The sequence below is a fragment of the Saccharomyces eubayanus genome, chromosome XII (genome assembly GCF_001298625.1).
Source record: "Saccharomyces eubayanus strain FM1318 chromosome XII, whole genome shotgun sequence".
Lineage (NCBI taxonomy): Eukaryota > Fungi > Ascomycota > Saccharomycetes > Saccharomycetales > Saccharomycetaceae > Saccharomyces > Saccharomyces eubayanus.
Genome location: NC_030971.1, coordinates 508,279 through 530,288, shown reverse-complemented (window position 1 = coordinate 530,288; position 22,010 = coordinate 508,279). Strand labels below are relative to the sequence as shown.

General features: G+C 39.8%; 14 protein-coding genes across 14 annotated transcripts; 8 read left to right on the top strand and 6 right to left on the bottom strand.

Annotated features, from left to right (window-relative positions):
• Positions 1-5: 5 nt before the first annotated feature.
• Positions 6-347, bottom strand: QRI5 (mitochondrial 37S ribosomal protein mS38; the record flags this gene model as incomplete). The annotated part of the gene is made up of 1 exon (XM_018366779.1): positions 6-347. The coding sequence occupies one exon, from the start codon at positions 345-347 to the stop codon at positions 6-8; it is 342 nt and encodes a 113-aa protein (XP_018220618.1).
• Positions 348-671: 324 nt separating this feature from the next.
• MSS51 (Mss51p) lies at positions 672-1,982 on the top strand (the record flags this gene model as incomplete). Its single annotated transcript, XM_018366778.1, has 1 exon — positions 672-1,982. The coding sequence occupies one exon, from the start codon at positions 672-674 to the stop codon at positions 1,980-1,982; it is 1,311 nt and encodes a 436-aa protein (XP_018220617.1).
• A 365-nt stretch (positions 1,983-2,347) lies between these two features.
• COQ9 (ubiquinone biosynthesis protein COQ9) lies at positions 2,348-3,130 on the top strand (the record flags this gene model as incomplete). The annotated part of the gene is made up of 1 exon (XM_018366777.1): positions 2,348-3,130. One exon carries the CDS (start codon positions 2,348-2,350, stop codon positions 3,128-3,130), a length of 783 nt encoding a protein of 260 aa, XP_018220616.1.
• Positions 3,131-3,316: 186 nt separating this feature from the next.
• On the bottom strand, positions 3,317-3,661 carry YKE2 (tubulin-binding prefolding complex subunit YKE2; the record flags this gene model as incomplete). Its single annotated transcript, XM_018366776.1, has 1 exon — positions 3,317-3,661. The coding sequence occupies one exon, from the start codon at positions 3,659-3,661 to the stop codon at positions 3,317-3,319; it is 345 nt and encodes a 114-aa protein (XP_018220615.1).
• Positions 3,662-4,174: 513 nt separating this feature from the next.
• On the top strand, positions 4,175-4,840 carry PBA1 (Pba1p; the record flags this gene model as incomplete). The annotated part of the gene is made up of 1 exon (XM_018366775.1): positions 4,175-4,840. One exon carries the CDS (start codon positions 4,175-4,177, stop codon positions 4,838-4,840), a length of 666 nt encoding a protein of 221 aa, XP_018220614.1.
• A 251-nt stretch (positions 4,841-5,091) lies between these two features.
• Positions 5,092-6,609, bottom strand: NOP56 (snoRNP complex protein NOP56; the record flags this gene model as incomplete). Its single annotated transcript, XM_018366774.1, has 1 exon — positions 5,092-6,609. One exon carries the CDS (start codon positions 6,607-6,609, stop codon positions 5,092-5,094), a length of 1,518 nt encoding a protein of 505 aa, XP_018220613.1.
• A 409-nt stretch (positions 6,610-7,018) lies between these two features.
• Positions 7,019-8,779, bottom strand: PWP1 (rRNA-processing protein PWP1; the record flags this gene model as incomplete). Its single annotated transcript, XM_018366773.1, has 1 exon — positions 7,019-8,779. The coding sequence occupies one exon, from the start codon at positions 8,777-8,779 to the stop codon at positions 7,019-7,021; it is 1,761 nt and encodes a 586-aa protein (XP_018220612.1).
• A 675-nt stretch (positions 8,780-9,454) lies between these two features.
• On the top strand, positions 9,455-10,822 carry NMT1 (glycylpeptide N-tetradecanoyltransferase NMT1; the record flags this gene model as incomplete). The annotated part of the gene is made up of 1 exon (XM_018366772.1): positions 9,455-10,822. The coding sequence occupies one exon, from the start codon at positions 9,455-9,457 to the stop codon at positions 10,820-10,822; it is 1,368 nt and encodes a 455-aa protein (XP_018220611.1).
• A 383-nt stretch (positions 10,823-11,205) lies between these two features.
• NCW2 (Ncw2p) lies at positions 11,206-11,964 on the top strand (the record flags this gene model as incomplete). The annotated part of the gene is made up of 1 exon (XM_018366771.1): positions 11,206-11,964. One exon carries the CDS (start codon positions 11,206-11,208, stop codon positions 11,962-11,964), a length of 759 nt encoding a protein of 252 aa, XP_018220610.1.
• Positions 11,965-12,249: 285 nt separating this feature from the next.
• On the top strand, positions 12,250-12,777 carry UPS1 (Ups1p; the record flags this gene model as incomplete). Its single annotated transcript, XM_018366770.1, has 1 exon — positions 12,250-12,777. One exon carries the CDS (start codon positions 12,250-12,252, stop codon positions 12,775-12,777), a length of 528 nt encoding a protein of 175 aa, XP_018220609.1.
• Positions 12,778-13,181: 404 nt separating this feature from the next.
• Positions 13,182-13,979, top strand: HCR1 (translation initiation factor eIF3 core subunit j; the record flags this gene model as incomplete). Its single annotated transcript, XM_018366769.1, has 1 exon — positions 13,182-13,979. The coding sequence occupies one exon, from the start codon at positions 13,182-13,184 to the stop codon at positions 13,977-13,979; it is 798 nt and encodes a 265-aa protein (XP_018220608.1).
• A 359-nt stretch (positions 13,980-14,338) lies between these two features.
• Positions 14,339-15,505, bottom strand: PEX13 (peroxin PEX13; the record flags this gene model as incomplete). Its single annotated transcript, XM_018366768.1, has 1 exon — positions 14,339-15,505. One exon carries the CDS (start codon positions 15,503-15,505, stop codon positions 14,339-14,341), a length of 1,167 nt encoding a protein of 388 aa, XP_018220607.1.
• Positions 15,506-16,110: 605 nt separating this feature from the next.
• MMR1 (Mmr1p) lies at positions 16,111-17,595 on the bottom strand (the record flags this gene model as incomplete). The annotated part of the gene is made up of 1 exon (XM_018366767.1): positions 16,111-17,595. One exon carries the CDS (start codon positions 17,593-17,595, stop codon positions 16,111-16,113), a length of 1,485 nt encoding a protein of 494 aa, XP_018220606.1.
• A 784-nt stretch (positions 17,596-18,379) lies between these two features.
• Positions 18,380-21,952, top strand: ATG26 (sterol 3-beta-glucosyltransferase; the record flags this gene model as incomplete). Its single annotated transcript, XM_018366766.1, has 1 exon — positions 18,380-21,952. The coding sequence occupies one exon, from the start codon at positions 18,380-18,382 to the stop codon at positions 21,950-21,952; it is 3,573 nt and encodes a 1,190-aa protein (XP_018220605.1).
• Positions 21,953-22,010: the final 58 nt, after the last annotated feature.

Below are 22,010 nucleotides of genomic sequence, written 5' to 3'. Positions count from 1 at the left end.
CCACGTTACCTACCCTGAGACAGCTTTCTTCTCTCCGCCTTCTCCCGCTTTCTTCTCTTCCGCAGTTTGTGCTTCTTCATCTTTTTCTTCCTCTTTCTCATCACAGAGTCCAGCTGCATCACTATGCTCGAGCCGGCCAACGGCTCGCTAACCGTGCTGCTGATCCTCGTCGTTGTTGTCGTCATCATCGTCATCATCGTCATTGAGCTCAGCATACCCTCTTGCATGGCAGGCATGCCCGTCGTCACCGTGTGCATCGTTCTGTTAGCGCAGGTCCCGCAGATCGGGTACCTCGCTGTCGCTCTGGTAATACCCAGCCACCCAGGTCGCAATGCCCTTCCTAGCATGATTGTCTCGTTGTGGTATCCTGTGTGCTTACTTTCACCCTGGCTCCAACACCTCTCCCTCTTGATATGTATATATATATATATATATATTAGTATGCTCTTTTGGCCTTTCTATATGGGGAAAGGCGCTTTTTTGTCACGCGCCACGGAAAACCGGCTCGAAGAAAATAATTCAAAGGAGTCTGGTAAGAAACAATAGCAGAATGTTTCTAGCTACTAAGGGCGGGCCCTTGCTTGTAGTTCGTACATCTTGCAAGCGCATAGCACTGTATATATTGCGACGGTGGACATAGACAACAGTTTGGCAACCGTACTTCTAGAAATATGACCGCGCTATACGCTCCCTCGGGTGCTGCCCAGCTGTATTCCCATCTGCTAAGGAGATCGCCACAGAACAGACTCGTGGTATCACACCAGACACGCCGTCACCTCATGGGCTTTGTCAGAAACGCCCTGGGGTTGGACCCTCCACCCTCTCCAGACGATCCGACCCCGGAGAACCGGTTTCATCCATGGGATCAGTCGCCCTCGGTGGACTTGCGTGAGAGGGCCGCTAAGATCAGAACCCTGGCACACTGTCCTGTCACCGGCAAAGACATCAACTACACTTGCCCTCTCTCAGGGATCCCGACACACCATTCGCGGGAGGCGTGGGAGATGGATAAGGCATATCACGATTCCAAAAAATATGAAATTTTGAAAAAAGTTAACATTTACGAGCACGACTTGAGAAGCGGTAGGCCTTTCCCTGAGTTTGATTTCCCTCAGCATCAGGGCTATGACAAGGCCGTCAACCTCACCAACTGGGACTTGTTCCTTTACACAAGGTCCTTCTATTCCATGGATACAGAGTTCCAATTGGCTGCGGTCACCAAGATGCTGAGTTACCCAATCACTATCGGGTCGCTGTTACACAAATTCTCCCCATATTCGCTAAACCCCAAGGGGCCCATCACTTTAGAAGGCTTGAAGTCTTTGGCCGCTCTCAGGTACACTTTATACCCGCTGGAAAATAGATCTGTACTGGCTACTACGAGGAATCGTGCCATGAGAATTTTCATTCTGGGTGCCCGTGCTGAAGCTCAGTTGCCGGGCCACGTTTGGAAACAACTCCAGTTTCTCTTCCCAGAACAAAATTTCGAAATCCACTTCATCGGGCCTGAATGTCTATACAAGAGAGATAAACAGGAATATGTCAAATCCGCCACACCGGTAGTGCAAAGAATAGATGAAACTTTGAAGTTCATTCACCACACCGATTTCTTCCAAGTTTTCCACGAAGCTCAAGATTTTTTCCCCTATGATCCATACATGGATGTCTTTTTTACGTTCCATCCTGGTTACGCATCCCCAGAGTCTCACGGTTCGTGGATGGGCGAAACAATGAAGGCCCTACTAGAAACTAAGTGCGCCATCTTTACTACCGGTTTCAACAAGAAAGATTTAATGGACGACTTAAGCCTGGTCAAGTCCAAATACGGCAAAGAAATGGATATCCTGATGGACCCAGTCAAGAACGTGTTTGGAAGTACCAAGTGGGAACTGAACGACATGGACCCTCAAGAAGTTTACCAATTCAACATGTACATTGCCGGTTTCAGAGGTAAAAGGTACCATACAATCAAGAGACAATGATTATTGAGGGGTCCTCCTCCACTCTTCATCCTATAAATATATGCTCACGTTTCTTTTATTATTATTATTATTATTATAATTTTTTTCTTATGTATGATATTTCAATATCTGTAAATACAAAAAAACTAACACCCCCCTCTCCCTATCACGATTTACAGTACCATAAAAGCCGGCCTTATCAAATTTATCTATTCATCCGTATTACTATGCATGCCATGTTCTTCCCTTTTCGGACCATACTAGATAAAAGAAAAAATAACAATACTAATATTAATAATACGGGGGAGGGAAGTACGTTTTTCGTTTCAGAATTAGGGAAGCTCTCACCTAGAAAGAACCAAAAGAAACCCGGTACATAGCCAATCATGTTAGGTCGTAACATTGCCAGGAAGAGCTGCGCATCTCTTCGTTTATATCACTCAAACCCCATCGAGCACGTCAACCCGCTCCATATTAAGCCTCTAACTTACGGGAAACAATCGCCTCAATATAAAGTACTATCCCTGGCCTTACAAGAATACGTTCCCAAACATGGTTTCACTGAGAGATCCATAGTCGAGTCCTTGAATAAGCTTGGCTATCCTTCTTCCATGATCTCCTCGATAGGCGCTTCCAACTCGCCCTCGTTTGTTCATTCGTCCACAGCTGTCATGGAACTAATGAAATTCCAATTGGTCGATAAAAGATACCGTTTGACTGAAGGAATCAATCCCGATATAACACCACATTATAAATTGCCCTCGTTGGAACATTTGTTATTAAAAAGGCTAGAGATGGATAAACCAGTTGGCGAACAATTGACGGATTTGATGTCACAATTGGCTATCCCGAGCGGGTTTCTCTTTGAAACTGCGATCCCTGAATTACATAGGTTATCGGATGATATGATTTACTTCTCCAACGAAAAGGACCATCATGATTCCGCATGGTATGCAAAGAGAATGGCTGTTTCGAGCACGTATATCGGTTCGCAATTATTTATGGCTCAAGACAGGTCTCATGACTTCCGGGAGACTTTTGCTTTTGCAAAGGACAAATTACATAGAGTTATGCGTTTGGGCGAATACTACAATAACACTGAAGAGTTTGCTTGGTATACATTAATGTCGACGGTCAATTTAGTCAAATCTCAATTAGTTAGAGGTTAAGTAATTTCATGTGCGACTTTCAACCAACACTAACTTGGAACTCACGATACTTGAATGCATAGATATTTGGTTTACAGGTTACGTAGCTGTATATATATATAAAAGATCATGGATTAGATTTATCAGTAGGAACACAAATTGTTACTGTATGTTTTCTGTTCTTCTTTCAACATAATGCAATCTATTTTACCTGTCTGGGCCAGCGGCAGTTGCGGCATTATTTAGTTTGACCAGTTCGTTTCTTACCTGTTCCAATTCTTCTTGTTTGCCCCTTATGTTCTTTTCGCATCTTTTAATCTCTGTTTCAATGAATTCTAGTCTCTTCTCCACATTGCCACGTGCTTCACTTTGTTCCACCGGTAAAAGAACGTTGCCGGTTAGCTTATACACGGGTGTGTCTTCTTTCAATTGGTCAAATTCTTCATTTACAATCTTGTTTTCTTGTAGCTGTGTTTCTAATTTTTGTCTTGCTACAATAAACTCTTCTAATTCACTCTGCAAATGTTGATATTTCGTACCCAGCTCTGACATTTTGCTTTTGTTGTAACTTGAATTGTATTTGAGCTTCTTTGAGTTCCGGCAGGGTTTCCTTGCTGAGATGGAATGATGTTTGGCTGATAACTTTTGCTTTAGTGAAAAATCATTGCCTGCTTACTTTTTTTTTTTTTTCACTTCGCATCAGAAATTTCCAGAATTACTAGAACTGAAATTAAGTGGCAATAGCCAAACGTTCAGAAAACAGCAATCAAGCCGTTACAATCCATCATAATAGACACTCTATACTTTCAGGGATGCTTGTATGTTACGAACGATCTATGTTTTTTTCCAGTTGCATTCTGCTTGGAACAAATTGACTAACTCATTACCTCATCATTTTTAAAGTTTAAACAATGGAACGATCTACCAGAACCAAGACATCAACTAGACTTCCCAGAGATTTCTAAAAATTTGCAATCTTTAGAAGTTTGCCCAGTCCCAACAGTAGAAATCTCTCAGGATTTGGACGTTTCCCAATATTCAAGAGTTGTTGTCACTACAAAGATAATGAATCCGTTATTCCCTAAAAATCTACTTAAATTAATCTCTATTGGCGAAATTAAGACTTCATTAATGGTAAAGGAATCAAATCCTGTTCAATCTACAGATACCCACTCATGGAATTATGATGAAAATTTTCCCAATGAAATCGACCCCGACTCAAGAACAGCCACATCAAATGAAGAAACACTCTACAATTTCTCTTTTCCCATTTATTCCTTTGGAAAGACATTATTATTCTCCATCGAAGAGAATTTCATAAATATATCACCGATTTTTGGTAATATGATAAGTAGATCTATTGTTTCACAATTGGCTAAAACCTCCCCTGACATAATAATTATTGGTACTTCTGATAGAATCTCCAACATGAAAATAATGACGGAAGACGAATGTACACTCCAACCACCAGAATTCGTAACAGGATTCATAGGAAGTGCCCTCACACAATTGATAACCGGCCCTAATAAGGGAATAAAGTTCAAATGTCTTGTCGTGCCTAGCGAAGGTCCTAACGGTTTCGAAAAATTCTCATTGTCCGATATGGGCTCGTTGATTGATGTCTGTAGTCAATGGTTCGGACTTGATCATTCAAAGTATTCCGAAGAGTGCCATCGTCTTTGGAGATGTGATAGTGCAGCCTTTGGTGCCCAATCAGGCCTATACATATGAATAGGAAACGCTAGATGTCAGTAATATATACTGTATTTAAAAAAGGCATGACGGGGCACTTAAGCTCAAAATAACATATGACTTTTTTATTTAATAATATTTCTAAATATACAATATACAGCTTCCAAATCTTACAAAAAAAAAGAATATCGGAAGGGAATAAAAGATAATATATATATATAAAAAACTTCAGAGGGAAAAAACGCAAATAAAAAGGTGAGGAAATGCTTTATTTCAATTCATTTATTCTTTCAATCCTTGCTTTTCTTCTTCTTATCTTTCTTTTCCTTTTTCTCTTTCTTCTCCTTTTTCTCTTTCTTGTCTTTCTTTTCCTTCTTTGGTTTCTTTTCCTTCTTTTCCTTCTTTTCCTTCTTTTCTTCTTCATCATCGTCTTCCAATTTTCTCTTCTTTGAGGAGTCTTTTTCTTTAGTTTCCTCTTCCTTTTCAGCTGGTTTATCTTTATTGTAAAGTTCCATAGCTTCTTGGATGGCTAATTCGTTCTTCAAAGTTGGTTTACCGGTGTTGTAAAACTCTAACCTTTGTTCAACTTGCTTCTTAAGTACGGAACCGAAAACGTTAGATGGTTCATCGGAATAGTTGTCAATTCTGGAAGCCATAGAACATTTGTTGGCCAAGTATCTAGAGATACGACCCTTATTTTTAGCAGAGGCCTTAGAAATGAAACCACTGTGGTAAATCAAACCGTATTTTGGAGTATTACCCTTAGTCTTTAAAGCTCTGAACAGAGCCTTTTCGGCACCAAGAATTTGAACTGTTGAAGCAGCTTGTTTAGATAAATTGGTTAGAGAACCAGCGTGAGAAATTAATCTAGCACCAATGACTTCACCAATCAATTCAGATAAGTTTGGAGCGACAGTGTGCATCTTTTCACATAAGTAATCGTATAATTGTCTTCTGTAATCAGCTAAGGAAGCAACTCTTTGAGCGAAAATACAAACGTTTTCCATATCAGTTTCAGATAAATCTTGACCCATGGAAATACGAGCATTGTCAATGACTCTTTGTGCAATACCTGAATCGTCATTCAATAGAGCAGCCAAATCATGCAAGGAATCTTCGTTTAATGAAGCCTTGTCCTTGATGAAAAGGACCAACTTGGCAAAACTATAGTTGTCTGGTACTAGTTTGGCCAATTCAGGGAAATGCCATCCATACCATTCCTTAACTCTCATAGCAAAAGTGTTGACGTCTTTGTCTAATTGATCTAATAAAGCAATGGCTTGGATAATATGGTTATCGTTCTTTTGAACAGAAAACTTCACTTTAGCTCTGGAGTAAGCGTGACCCAAACCTAATTGGGCCCTTTCCAAATCACCGGATTGTAAACCTTTGAATAGCTTTTCACCATGCAATCTAACACCACGAATCAAATCTTGGGCAAGATCATTAGAGATACAATCAACGTATGGGAATTGTTCCTTGATAGAAGGACCTAAGTTCTTATCGGAAATAGCCAAAGTGATGTTTTTCTTCTTAGAAGAAGCCTTTGGTAAGTTCAAATCCAAGATAGCTTTCAAACTTTCAGAGACTAGACCTTCTGATATATCATTGGCATTTTCAAGAGCTTCAGCAGCACCTTTGAACGGAGCAAAGGAGGCAAGTTCGATCAACTTGGTGAAAGCACCAAAGTCATTGATTTGTTCTTGAACTTCCTTTAATCTTGAACCAATGTCGTCTTGTTGCAACTTCACTTTGAAGACTGCATACCCAGTAGGTTCTTCAAACAGTAAATATTCAATAGGAGCCATCGTTCACTAAATATTGCACTGCACGCTTGTATTCCCTAGAATTAAACCTTTCCTAAACACTTATACCAGCTTTGCAAAAAAAACTCTATATACTATACACTTCACAAAATTTTTCATTTCCCATCTCATCACTCGAAAAAAAAAATTTCACTCTGAAAAAAATAATGAAAAATAAAAAAAGAAAGAAAATTTTCACATCACTCTGTACGAAACAGACATGTGCCGGGTGATACAATCATTTACTAATATAGTCTTTTTTTTAGTTTATTACACTATACTACATTAAACTAGTTAAATATATTATATTATCTTTTTAAAGAGCTTATCTTATATTAGTATACAGGACTATCTTCTATATTCTTTCTTCATACTTACGATGTAGTTTATTTTTATGATTTTCCTATCCAGATTATGCCATGTCATCATGCTCGTCTTCACCTTCTCTTTCTTCTTCGTCTTCACCTTGATCGTCAATGGTCATAACAGTGTCTGGATTATCATTGTTGGTGTATTTTCTTGCGATTCTCGAACTCTTGCCCAGTTGCTTGGCTTCTTCCCTGGCTCTTGTTTGCACGTCGTGTAGTTCACTATTGAAGCTTTTACGTACGGATCTGTTGGTGAAAACGTCCCATAGTTTCAAACCCTTGTTGACACCACCGATAACCATGCTGCCTGCTATTTCGATATCTGGCGCAAATGATGAACTCAAGACATTACCGACATCAAAGTCACGGGACAAAACCATACTTGGACCTTTGCCGTTTGTAGTTTCATCCAAGGGGAACTTCCATAATTTAACAGTTTTTTCACCCATGGCCCCAGTACTCATCATACCAGGAATGAATTTATTTGAACATAAAGTGGAGATACCGGCATCATGTGCCTTTAATGTCCAAACTGGCTTACGACTTTCATTGTTTCTGATATCAAAGGAGTATACGTTACCAGAATCAGTACCACATAATATTATATTTTCATCAGCAAATGTTACGGTTTCGATTTCTTCGCCTGACATGACGGACCAGTGTTTACTCATTTGGCTCTCGTCGGAAATTCTTACATCAGTTAAAGCCACACGAGAATCGTAACCACCGGTCAAAAGAACGGACCCGTTCAACATGTGCCATTCAGATGAAGAAACGTTCTTGTTAGAATGGATGGAATCCAACGAACGGGCTGCGCTACCTGAATTCAAATCCCATAGTTTCACGGTATGATCTGCGGAGGTGGATGCTAATACAGAACGGAAGTGTCTGTTGTGTGCCATAGACAAAACAGCATCAGTATGATGGGTCTTGATGTGTTGGTTCTTAGACTTCTTCTTCTTCTTTTTGCTCTGCAAAGAAGCCATTGAATTGTCAAGTGGCTCACCCAAAATCATATCCGGGAAGGCCTTGTCGACACAGTCCAAGTTCCAAATTTCGATTTGTGGATCAAATGTACCGATAGCGGCGTAATTAGCAGCTTCTTCAGAGTTAGAACCGACTTTGTAATCAAGCCACTCCACGCATAATGGGAACGCAGGCAGCATTAAGTCATGGTGAACATATAACGCACCATCACGAACTAACCCACGGGCAACATCCGGATCAACCTCGTCACCTTTTTCAACCGGAATATCATCACTATGGAACCCGGCACCGTCGTCGTAAACGTAAACGTCCAAGTACGAGACGTCATCTTCTGTTCTTGTAGCAAGAACCAAGTTATCAGATGGGTAGACTTGCAACTCTTGCTTCTCCTCTTGGGTGTCCTCTTGATTAGGCAATGAAATATATGGATCTTCACCTTCTTCCCCTTCATGGAACTTAACATCTCCGTCATTGCTTAGACCTGGAAACATGGATATGTCTTCACCGTTCTCGTTGCCGATAGTCTCTTCGTTGTCATATTCCTCTAGATTATACTCTTTCAAATCATCGTCCATCTCTAGCTGATCTTTCAAGTTCTCAGAACCAGCAGGGGCAGCTTCAGCTTCAGCTTCAGCCTCAGCTTCAACATCATCTTCAACTTCGACTTCACCCCCGGCTTCTTCCAAGTCGGCCTTGGCATCGTCCAAGTTCAATTGTGCTAACTGGTTGATTCTTTCCATTTCTTCATCATCTAAAACATATTTTTCAGGAAATTCCGAAGAAAACCCTCTTGGGACCCAATTTGTAGCAGAGATCATCGATTATTTACGTTTTCCTGTTTAAAAACTTCCAAATAAAACAAATGTAATATTACCAGTCTAAAGAACCCTTGCTATTATTTACTTTATATTATAAACTCTATGCTTTTTCCAAGCTCATCTCAGCTCATCGAGATAAATTTTTCACTTTTTTTTTTTTTCAAAGGCAAAAAGAAAAAATGTGCGTTACCCCGTCCGACAGATGTACACAAAGCCTATATGGTATTACTTTAAGACGGCGCAGAAATAGTTTCAAATAGGTAGAGTGGAAGGGTGGGAAACTACATGAAACGTTTCTTTCCTGATTGTATATTTACGCTCGTGATTACTACACAGCAATAATCTTTGTTCTGAAGAAGGATACGATAGATTTCTCCGAAATCTTTTCGAAAAATCAATTAAGGGTGCATATTCCAAAGCATTTGGCAGTGCAATTGTAATCGTGTAATTAAGTATGAACTGTTCTTGCAGTGAGAGACATCCATAAACCTTTTGAAAAAGTAGTATCATTAAATAGTTGGAAGGACTTATTTCAGCCGTTGCTCATGATAAATTTCGTTTACTTTAACTTGAGATGGTAAATGTTGCACACTCTCAAGCATTATATATAGTTTGTATTCAGCAATTCTGGACAATGTACGGCATTTACCATCAGGCAGTAACTGTGTCTAAGAAATGTCAGAAGAAGATAAATCCAAAAAACTAGAGAATTTGTTAAAGTTATTACAATTAAACAATGGAGACACTTCCAAATTCACTCAAGAGCAGAAAAAGGCTATGAAAGACCATAAGTTCTGGAGGACCCAGCCGGTCAAAGACTTCGACGAAAAAGTGGAGGAAGAGGGTCCTATTGATGAAGCAAAGACACCGGAAGACATTTCTGATAAGCCGTTGCCTTTACTATCTAGCTTTGAATGGTGTCATATTGATGTAGACAACAAGAAGGAACTGGAAGATGTTTTTGTTCTACTAAATGAAAACTACGTCGAAGATCGCGATGCAGGTTTCAGATTCAACTACACCAAAGAGTTTTTCAACTGGGCATTGAAGAGCCCTGGCTGGAAAAAGGAATGGCACATCGGTGTTCGTGTCAGAGAAACACAGAAGTTGGTTGCCTTCATTTCAGCCATCCCAGTGACTCTGGGCGTCAGAGGTAAAGAAGTACCTAGTGTAGAAATTAATTTCTTGTGCGTCCACAAGCAACTAAGGTCCAAGAGATTGACCCCTGTTCTAATCAAAGAAATAACCAGGCGGGTTAACAAATGCAACATCTGGCATGCATTGTATACAGCAGGTATCGTATTACCAGCACCCGTGAGTACTTGTCGTTACACTCATCGTCCTCTAAACTGGAAAAAACTTTATGAAGTAGATTTCACAGGTTTACCAGATGGACATACAGAGGAAGATATGATTGCCGAAAACGCATTGCCAAGCAAGACAAAAACCGCCGGGTTAAGAAAGTTAAAGGAGGAAGACATTGAGCAAGTCTTTGACCTGTTTAACAGATACCAATCGAGATTCGACTTGATCCAAATTTTCACTAAGGAAGAATTCAAACATTATTTCATTGGTGAAGCATCGTTGCCTTTGGAGAAACAAGTGGTCTTTTCGTACGTGGTTGAGCAGCCGGATGGAAAAATTACAGATTTCTTTTCGTTCTACTCATTGCCATTCACGATCCTAAATAACAAGAGTTATAAGGACCTGGGTATTGGGTACTTGTATTATTATGCTACTGATGCGGATTTCCAATTCAAAGACAGGTTCGATCCAAAAGCTACGAAGGCGTTGAAAAAAAGGTTGGGCGAATTGATTTATGACGCATGCATCTTGGCCAAGAACGCCAACATGGATGTTTTCAACGCCTTGACTTCGCAAGATAATCCACTTTTCCTGGATGATTTGAAATTCGGGCCTGGTGACGGGTTCTTAAACTTCTACCTGTTCAACTACAGAGCAAACCCGATAACCGGCGGTTTAAATCGTGATAACACGAATGACGTTGACAAGCGTAGTAATATCGGTGTTGTCATGCTTTGAGTGGAAGTTTTGTAAAGTTAGTGCGTATATAGCTGTTTGTACACAATCAACGAAATTTGTTTATGTATAGTTTCTCGAACCTGTGATATTTTCCTTCCGCTTCAAGCGGTCGTAAAGAAAAAAAACGATAAATGTAGTGGCTGGTTTCAAAGTGTCAGCCTCCACATAAATTCCCAAAATAGATGAAGAAATAACCATTGTTACCAGATCTGATACTCAAATGGGCTAAGAAAATCGTAATCATTCTTGGCAAGTGGCGGAGTAAAAAAGCCTACTCGGTAATGAATGTTAGTAAACTTATATAAATACGCAATTACTGTCTTCTATTCTTAAGCTCAGGTATCTGTAGGAAACCAAAAACCAAACCAAACACTTAACACAAGATGAAAACCAGTTCCATATTATTCGCTTCATTAGCTTCTCTAGCCACTGCTCAGAAGGATTCCGGCTCCTTAGATGACCAGGTCTCTGACAATAGTTCCCAAAAAAGCTCGAGCCCTCAGAAGTCTGCAGCATCCGTCTCCGCAAACGCCCAGGAAAGTACGTCTAAAGCAGCGTCTACAACGGCGAGCCTGGTACAAACCAGCAACGTCGTCAGCAATACCTACGCCGTGGCTCCCAGTAGCACTATAGTGACCACCGACGCCCAGGGAAAAACGACCACGCAGTACCTGTGGTGGGTGGCAGAGACTAATTCAGCTGCTACCACGACATCAACCGCGTCCGTGGAGCCCACCAGTGAGACGTCAGGGAAAAGTCTCAGCTCTGCCTCCTCCAGCATAACAACATCAACAGACGGACCAATCACCGTAGTAACCACTTCAAACTCGTTAGGCGAATCATACACATCCACCGTTTGGTGGCTACCATCATCCGCTACATTGAGCAGCACGGCTTCTTCAAGTGGATCAGCGTCAACATCAGCATCAGCGTCAGCATCAGGCTCTAAGGTAGTGAGCACTGTCAAATCAGCTTATGTAACCACCTCTGGCTCCAAGGCGGAGACTTTGACCACTACATATAAGACCACGGTTAACGCTAAAGTAGCCTCCGTAAACTCCAGCTCGACCAACGGAGCATTTGGAGGTGCTCACATCGCTTACGGTGCGGGAGCATTCGCCGTCGGGGCAATCTTGTTATAGAGCATATAATTAATTTTACATAGACACACAAATAGCATCAGCATCCTACAAGCTCTTTATCTTTTTCTGAACCATTATCTCCAAACCAATGGATGTGACTATTGTTCTTATCCTGCCCAGATTTTTTTTTTTTCTTCTATGCGAAAAACTTCCTCTCCGCAGTGTCGCACCCTCCCTGAAATAATAAGCTATTTTAAAAAAATAATGGATAGATGAGTAATCATGTTTAACAAAAGCTTTTTTATTTGTTTGAAACAAGGTAGTGAGAAGTCCTAACGAGCAGCAATGGTTCTTTTACACAGAAGTACGCACATATTCCCTACTGACTTTGCCTCTGTTTCACGCGCCTTTTTTAATAGGTACCCCAATCCATACTCTCCTCACGTGCTCTCAATAGACACGATATCAAGGAAAATAGACCAGGACGGGAATTTGCGCACGACGAGGCTGCTAAAGAAGTCGGGCAAGCTACCAACCTGGGCCAAGCCCTTCTTGAGAGGCATATCAGAGTCGTGGATAATCGAGGTTTCCGTAGTGGATCCCGCTAACTCCACCATGAAGACGTATACCCGAAACCTGGACCATACAGGAATTATGAAGGTGGAAGAGTACACGACCTACCAGTTCGACAGTGCTACAAGCAGCACAATAGCAGACAGCCAGGTGAAATTTTCTAGCGGTTTCAATATGGGCATAAAATTTAAAGTGGAGGATTGGTCGCGCACCAAATTCGATGAAAACGTGAAGAAAAGCAGAATGGGCATGGCTTTTGTCATTCAGAGACTTGAAGAGGCAAGAAATGCTCGATTCTAGTGTCTGATCCAGAAATATGATAACGACACAATTCGAACGGGATAAAAAGCTGAGAAACAAGATCAAAATTGTAAATAGATGTTCACCAACCACACTTAATATACTACACATACATATTTATTTATTTCAACTATCTGCTGTTAAGCTTCTATAGTTAATGTCACTAATGCAAATAACATAGTCGCATTATGTCATATCCAACGAATACACCTGTTTTTTCGACTTTTCTCGACTTTTTTTTTCAAATTAACTAGGTGAGAAGTGCTCATCAAGGAATTACAACTTGCAGAATTAGTTATTAAATAACTTCTATTTCAGACTAGGCCTACTTTCCTTTGGTATTTACTGTACGTATTATATTCTGATCAGAGCGTGCCTTAAAAAGCTAAGAAAATTTATTAATAATGTCTTGGGACGACGAAGCTATCAACGGTTCTATGGGTAACGATGACACCGTTCTAATGGACTCATGGGATGCTGAACTAGGAGACGATGAACCTGTTATGCAATCTTGGGATGCTGTAGAGGAAGAAAAGCAACCGGCTCCAAAGCCAAAGAAAGCGCAACCAAATAAAGCTAAGAAAGGCAAAGAATCCTCCGTCGATAAAGTCCTATTGGACATAGACACCCTAGACGAAAAGACCCGTAAAGAGTTGATCAAGAAGGCTGAAATAGAATCCGATTTGAATAACGCTGCTGACTTGTTTGCTGGTTTAGGTGTCGCTGAAGAACACCCAAGGGCCCGTGCTTTACAAAAGGAACAAGAGGAAATAGCTCTAAGAAGACCAGCTTTTACCAGGGATACACCTATTGAAACGCATCCACTGTTTACCGCTGAAACAAAGAAGGAGTACCAAGATTTAAGAAAGGCCTTATCTACCGCTATTGCTCCCATGAACAACAAATCTCCACTAAACTATTCTTCATCATTAGCCATCGATTTGATTAGAGATATAGCAAAGCCAATGGCCATTGAGTCTATAAGACAGACAGTAGCTACTTTGAATGTCTTGATCAAAGAAAAAGAAAGAGAAGAGAGACAAGCTCGTTTGGCCCGTGTCAGAGGCGGTACCGCTACTGGTGGTGCAGGTAAGAAAAAGGCCAAAGGTAAGACCAACTTGGGTGGTGCATTCAAGAAAGATCAAGATTTCGATATGGGTGCCACCGATGATTTCGATTTCGCTGATGACGACTTYATGTAATCTACTCCTCCATTTTTTTGCTATGATAAATTTCTCCACCCATGTTGTTCGTTAAAAATAAGGAATAAAACGGTACGTTGCAAGCCTTAGATATCCTCATATCACTATTTCTTCTACATCGCGATTATATATATATACCCGTGTCTATAGGCGCCCCCTCATATATAGAGATACATATGCGTATGTGTGCGTGAGAAATTAGAGTACTTAAATGCAGGAAATAATGCGTTTTTACAACGGTGTTTGTCGTCCGGTCAAATGCTTTCCCTCTTACTGCTGCTTGGATTTTTCATATATAATTGTAAACATTAATGATATATATGTAAACATGTGAATATCTATATATGAATATCGCTATACTAATATGTAGACAATTCGTCATCAACATGCTCAATTTTTTTCCGCCTTTTTATGATTTCGATGTAGTTATAGGGAATGTAACCAATACTACCGTTTTTTGTCCTTACTTTCCACCAGTCGGAATCCTTACCGAGGGGATCCTTCTTACTTAGAATAGCCATCAAGTCACCCTTTTTCAAAGCAACTTCTATTTGCGGATTCTCTGGAATAAAATCATATAATGCTCTGGCAAATTCTAACTTAGAAGGATCAATAGGCTCACCACCATTTCCTTGTGACGCCTGTATGGCTCCAGAGTTTTGTACTTTAGCAATAAATTTGTTTAGCAAGTATGGGAAACCAAATACGGCCATTAAAAAAAATATTAACGGTTTCCATGATATTTTTCTTCTTGCAGCTTTGCCATGAGGGCTTGCTGAGCCTGATTCATTAAACCTTTGGAAATCTTCGATTAGTTTATTTTTGTCTTCCCCAAGGCTTGTGGCTTCTTTAGGTGGTGTTCCTATTCTACCTTTACTAGCATGATAGAGAGCCTTCTTAAGAAACTTCATTATAGCGAAAATCCCAAAAAATGAACCTAACATTTCCTTCAAGTTACCAAACTGCTCTGCTACTGATATCATGGTGAAGAAAGAGTTGTGTGTAGCCATATATGTGGATTCTAGCATTTGGGCAAATCCTGTAACCGCTCCTATCAGGCTTTCTATTAATTGAAATGTGGCCTTTGTTGACTCCCCTAGTCCATTGCCATTATTCATTCCATATCCGGTTCCCGCACCGTATCCTCCGCCATAAAGGGATCCATAGTTGTTACCATAGTAAGAACCCCCGTATCCGTATCTACCTATGCTGTTTCCATAAACGGAATTCATGCCATACGGGTTGTTATCGTAGGGCATGCTGTAATTGCTATTGCCGTACATGCCTGGCATCGTGTTCGGTTCTCCAAACGTGCTGGAAGAATTTAGCGCCATAGGCCGCGGTAAGGCTTCAGGAGGTGATTCGTTTGAACTGTTGTTGTTGTTATTATCGTTTTGACTAAAGTCCTGCTGGGGCGAAGTCATCATCGCTTCTAATGATGGAGGGTTAGGTCGTGGTTCATCTAAGGGTGCGCTTGTTTCCCAAGGTTTAGGTCGTGGTGATGCTGTAGAAGACATTGTAGACATAATCCGAGTATTATGCGCTTCAAACTTGCCAACTAAAGTATATTCCTAGTTGTTTAGCTATTCATTTCCTCCTGCATTGCTTCACCGATCATCAAATACAATATTAATCTGATGGGCCTCGGAAATAAAAAAATTCGGCCCGTTGGAAAAAGTGCCATTAATTGATTAATATAAAGCAAAAACTATCTCATTTTTATTATTATTATTATTGTTGTTACTATTATTTTGTCAGTTGATGTGTTTAAGTATAGTTTGTATAAGCTTGTATGCAATATATAAAAGTATGTATTTATAGCGCCAGTCACACCGTAACCGGGATGTTCTATTGGGCTTTTATAAGCGGGGTATTTGTTTGAAAGAATTAGTAACGTAACTTAACACTATATCCGGATAGTAAAATGGTCCGATATTGTAAAGATAAAAACCAAAGTCCACAAGAGAGTCACTCAAAGTTCGTTTGAAAAAAATTACTTCAAGGCAGGAAAAAAAGTGCATATTAGAATTATACCAGATATCGCCCGTATGCGATTCGATAACTTCTAATAAGAAGTGTTAGCATTAATATGTGTGTGAAATGAATTGCTTGAGTTTAAGCCTTTTTTGGTCTATTTTGTCTTGCTATCGACTTGAACAGGCAGATTGAGTTGAAATCCTCTTCTACTTTCTCTGCTCTGCATAGAGGTTGTTGATGAAGGTGCAGACGTTAATTCTTCGAACATAACGGTATCCACCTCTTCGTTGATGTTTGTTTCGTCATTCGCAGAATGTTCTTCCTCGGATGAGATTCCCGACGACGAGTCTGGTTGTTCTTCGATTTTTTTCAGGTCCAAAACAGAAACTCTTGCTAGTCTTGTCTTTGGACACGGGATCCTTGTTGAGGTCCCATCAGTTTTTGAAGTGGAGGTAGCCACTACTGTGGGAGACTCAGTCAATTTCCTGAGGACTTTCTTACAGTTGAAAAATTTTTTCTCCAACTGTTTGACTTTTCTTTCAATATCTCTTTGAGATTTTTGTGCTTGTACACTGGGGTCTTTCATAACCTCAAGCATGAATCTTTCTTCAATGTATCTATTCGTCGTCATGGAATGAACTAGCTTTTCATTTTGTAATTTCAACTCTGTAATCTCAAGTTCCAACTGTTTAATCTTTATGTCCAAATTGGATTTGTCTTGACTGGTTGCCTCGTCCGTATTGATCATCGATGGAATGTGCATTGAGATATGTTGCTGGCCATCGTACCACTCTGGTTCATAATCTGTTGACGTGGAAGAGATGAAACTATATCTGTTATTATTGTTGCATTTGGAACCATATTGAACGAACCCGTTTTTATCTGTAGGCAAGCTATCTAAATTCAAATCCTTGGGTAAGTCACTTATTTCAGTCTGCAAGCACTGAGTGGATCCGATTGAGACAAATCTATTTTCTTTATCTTCAACTTCTGGTACCACATGGTCCAACGCTTCCTCCAAAGGAGCTTCAGGAGCAATGGTGTTTAAACAAACAGAATTTTCGGATACATTCTGTACAATTGGTTCTTCTACATAGTCCTTGATTTCGGGCAACGTTGTTTGTTGTTCCTTCTTTTGAATTTGTGCGACTTGCTCTGAACCTTGTCGGCGCAACTGCTCTAGTTTATCCTTGATACTCTGCTTAACAATATTTTGTTCTATATTTAGCGGATCAGGATTTACGCTCTGATCCTCATTGGAGTTCGATTTAGAGGTCTGTTTGCTATTTTTCAGAAGGGCTGATAACAATGGAAGACCACTACTTTTTTGAGATAAATACTCCGGTTTTAGCATCTTTGGAGTGTTGTTAAAAAATTGGAACCTGATAGGGGATACCGACCTCATAGTGTCGGAACCCCTTCTTTGTTTGGAACGGCCATTTCTCGATAACTCGCTTAATTTGGAGAGTGAGGTTGGATACAGTAATGAGTTACCAAGCGACCCGGTGTCCAATTTAAGCTTCGTGGGTGAGTTTAATATATTTTGGAAAGTGTTTGCGTTTCTTTGATCATCTAAGCAAAAGGACATAGGTGAAAGTTTTGGAGTGAGCTGTTCTGACTTCATTGTTGGAGAATTCATTTTTATCAGCTGATTATGGTTGGCTTATTTGCCGGTTTTTGTTTTGTCGGTGAAAAGAAGGATAGTAGTTAAATAAATCAAATGAATGAAGGTCAACGACAGGTTTAAAACGAAGGTAAATAGTTGGAGTCGAAATAACCAGCTTGATTCGAATGTTTCACACGCGATTCCTCTCTCTCTTTTTCCTGCTGTACAGATTGCCCTCCTCTATGCTTTCTCGTTAAATTAACCTAATTAAAAAACAACAGCGATATATTTCTGTTTCCCAAGCCCGTTTGAATTGAGCAACAAACTTTTTGATCGAAAGTATCCTCTAGTAGTATCTTGGAAATGATCGAGATGGGCAGATTTTTTTTTCTATGACAAGCTATCTTAGATGAACGTAAAAAAAAGCACAGGAGAATCGAAATTGCTCGAGCAGAGTTGTGAACCTTGACCCTTCACATCAGGCTTCCTTGCCAATTGGTTAATTTAAACTCATTTTGGCTTATTTCCCAATACGGTTTGTTTATTGTTTGCCTAATTGGTCAACATATTGCCCTTATATTCTTAGGGCTAACTCTAGAATAAAATAGGTCATTTTCAAATTAGTTCTCTACTAAAAAAAAGTAAGCCCTAAAGATACAGTAATAATGATAATAATAAAAAAAAGGGACTGACTCAATCGCAGGAGTAGATAGGAAAGTGTTCAGTTACCATTTGAAGAATTATGGCAGCCAAAAAGCAGTTTTCAGAGTCTCAAAAGTGCTGTATGTTTTAGCGAGAGAGTGTATAGCTTCAAAAAATGCCTATCACTCAAATTATATCTGCTTCTGACGGCGAAGCGGGTTCAAAGCCAACCATCTCGCTCGTACTTGATAACTTATCTAAACTGGAAAAATTATCTCCCAGGCATCACCGTCTTTCAAAGTCGCTTTCAAAGATCAAGCGTTGGAGGAACAGGTCGAATAGTGGTTCATCGATGGATTCCAGTGAGGAACAAGATAAGCTCGGTGAGGCTTATAACGATAACGATAATGCAGACGATTTGGCCAAATCGAAGTATATGATGAAAAGCATTGCAGGCCTATTGACGACTGCGAGTGTGTATGCGGGCATGAATACTGCTCAAGAGGTGAGCGCTTTGGCGCAGGATGACTTTCAAGAATTAGGGTCCAGTGGATTGAGTCAGGCAAATTTAGGTAAAAATGAAGTAAAAAGCAAAAAGGAAAACAGTAAAAGAAAATCCGGACCAGACGTGCCAAGAGTAGACAAGAGAAACCCCACACTATTTGATTTTTCAGTAACTAGGGGAAAAATATCGAAGGACAGTATTTCCAAACTAAGACAACGTTTTCACTTAGACGAACAAGAACCGTTTTTAAATGATTTCCCTGCATGGCTACTTAAGGATGTGCTTGTTCAAGGTCATATTTTCATTACGATGAAACATTTCCTATTCTTTGCATATTTACCCAAGAACCCCCGCTCTGTTAAAATGTCTGGGAACTTGAACATTAGAACAAAACTGATCAGATCAACTAGATACTGGTGTGTGTTGAAAAATCATTTGTTTTCAATGTATACCTCATCGACGGAACTATACTTCCCCGTTTTAACTATAGATTTAAGGGAAACCCAAAAAATTGAAATAGAAAAACACTCCTTAAACGGGAATACGACAAAAACCTTCAAGCTATCAACCAACGAAAGCACATTCAAATTCAATGCAGACTCAGAATTCTCTGCTAAATCTTGGGTGAATGCTTTGAAAAAAGAGCAATTTGCAGCTCAGAATTCAGAAGACAATTCGATAAGTTTAAAAATTCCACTACCCAATATTATAGAAATAGATGATCAGCCTATTGTCAATAAAGCTTTGACATTGAGATTGAGAGCATTGGAAAGCTCACAGACTTACGCTATTGATGACTTCATGTTTGTTTTTATGGATGGGTCTGGCAGTCAGGTCGAGGACAGTCTTTGCCAACAGTTAGCTCTATTGCAGAAGTCTGGTGTAAGTACACTTTATAATGACACTTCGGCCAAAAATGTAAAATCAGGTAATCAGAAAGGGGATTTAATGACAACTGAGCAAGAAAATGATGATAACAAGAATTCAAAATATCTCAATCTCCTAAGTTCAACCGTGCCCTCTTCTGAAAATGGTAAAAAGAGCAAGTCTAGATTTAGAGAAAGAAGTAATAGCTGGTTTCGTAGGGCTAAACCTCTCGAAGACTCGCAAGTCGAAGACGTGGAGGAAATTTACAAGGACATAGCTGATGATATAGACTCTTCTGTTTATTCTACAATTCAGGTGCCCGATCAAGGAGACAATCAAGATCAAACTGTAGACTGGAAACCAAGCCACCTCAGAAATTTTGCTGATATGTGGGCAGCTAAACCAATACACTACCAGAACAAATACCTTGAGTTTGGAAAAGATGATACTTATTTAGTAAAGGAAACTGAGGAACTGTCTGCTAACGAACGGTTCAGATATCATTTTAAATTTAACAAGGAAAAATCATTGATCAGCACTTATTACACATACTTGAATAGAAATGTCCCCGTTTATGGTAAGATTTATGTATCCAGTGATACTGTATGTTTCAGATCCTTGTTACCAGGCTCTAGTACGCACATGGTTTTACCATTGTCCGACGTGGAGACATGCTATAAAGAAAAAGGTTTCCGATTTGGGTATTTCGTATTGGTAGTAGTAATCCATGGTCATGAGGAATTATTCTTTGAATTCAGCACGGAAGTCGCCAGAGATGATATTGAACGCATACTTTTGAAGCTTTTGGATGCTGTATATGCGGGTAGTGGAGAGGGATCGAATGCATCAACTACTTCTATCGGTGATGTGCAACATAACACTGATTCGGCAAAGCTGAAATTATTTGAAGACAAAATCAATGCAGAGGGGTTTGAGGTACCATTAATGATTGATGAAAATCCGTACTACAAGACAAGTATAACACCGAACAAAAGTTATAAGTTTGGGTTATTGACCATTGGTTCAAGAGGTGACGTCCAGCCGTATATAGCTCTCGCAAAGGGTTTAATTAAAGAAGGACACCAAGTGGTAATCATTTCTCATTCTGAATTTCGAGGCTTTGTTGAAAGCCATGAACTGCAATTTGAAGAGATTGCCGGCAATCCAGTAGAATTAATGTCCTTAATGGTTGAAAATGAATCTATGAACGTTAAAATGCTGAGAGAAGCATCGAGCAAATTTAGGGGATGGATCGATAGTCTTTTACAGACATCTTGGGAGGTTTGTAATAGAAGGAAATTTGATATTTTGATCGAGTCGCCATCAGCTATGGTTGGTATCCACATTACTGAAGCCTTACAAATTCCTTACTTCCGGGCATTCACCATGCCATGGACAAGGACAAGAGCATATCCACATGCGTTTATTGTACCGGATCAAAAAAGAGGCGGTAATTACAATTATTTAACACATGTTCTGTTTGAAAATGTTTTTTGGAAGGGAATTAGTGGACAGGTAAATAAATGGAGAGTAGAAACTCTCGGGTTGGGGAAGACAAATCTTTTTCTTTTACAACAGAATAATGTTCCTTTCTTGTATAACGTATCTCCAACCATCTTTCCACCATCTATTGATTTTAGTGAGTGGGTGAGAGTTACGGGATATTGGTTTCTTGATGATAAGAATACGTTTAAACCACAACCAGAATTAGAAAATTTTATTTCAGAAGCAAGGTCAGAAGGAAAAAAACTAGTTTACATCGGGTTTGGCTCGATTGTTGTATCTAATGCCAAGGAAATGACACAAGCTCTTGTCGACGCAGTTGTAGAGGCCGATGTTTACTGTATTCTAAATAAAGGATGGTCAGAAAGATTGGATGACGTTGCGGCAAAAAAAATAGAGGTAGGTCTTCCAAAAAATATCCTAAATGTAGAAAGCATACCTCATGATTGGTTATTCCCACAGGTTGACGCTGCAGTTCATCATGGTGGCTCGGGCACCACAGGCGCTTCATTGCGTGCTGGTTTACCCACTATAATAAAACCGTTTTTTGGTGATCAGTTTTTTTATGCTGGCAGGATAGAAGATATAGGGGTTGGTATTGCTTTAAAGAAGCTAAACAGTCAATCGTTAGCAGAGGCTCTAAAGGTTGTTACGACTAACAAAACAATGAAAGATAGAGCGGAGTTAATAAAGAAGAAAATCTCCAAAGAAGACGGTATTAAGACTGCAATAAGCGCAATTTATAACGAACTTGAATATGCGAGAAGCGTTACCTTATCAAAAGTAAAGAACCCTCGCAAAGATGAAAATATAGTGGATCCAACCAAACTGCCCTCAGCTGAAACAACGGATGAAGCCTGGACAATGATTTAAATCAAGTATAACGTGCCCTTTTTCGTACAGTATATGTTAAACGCCACTCCTCGTTATC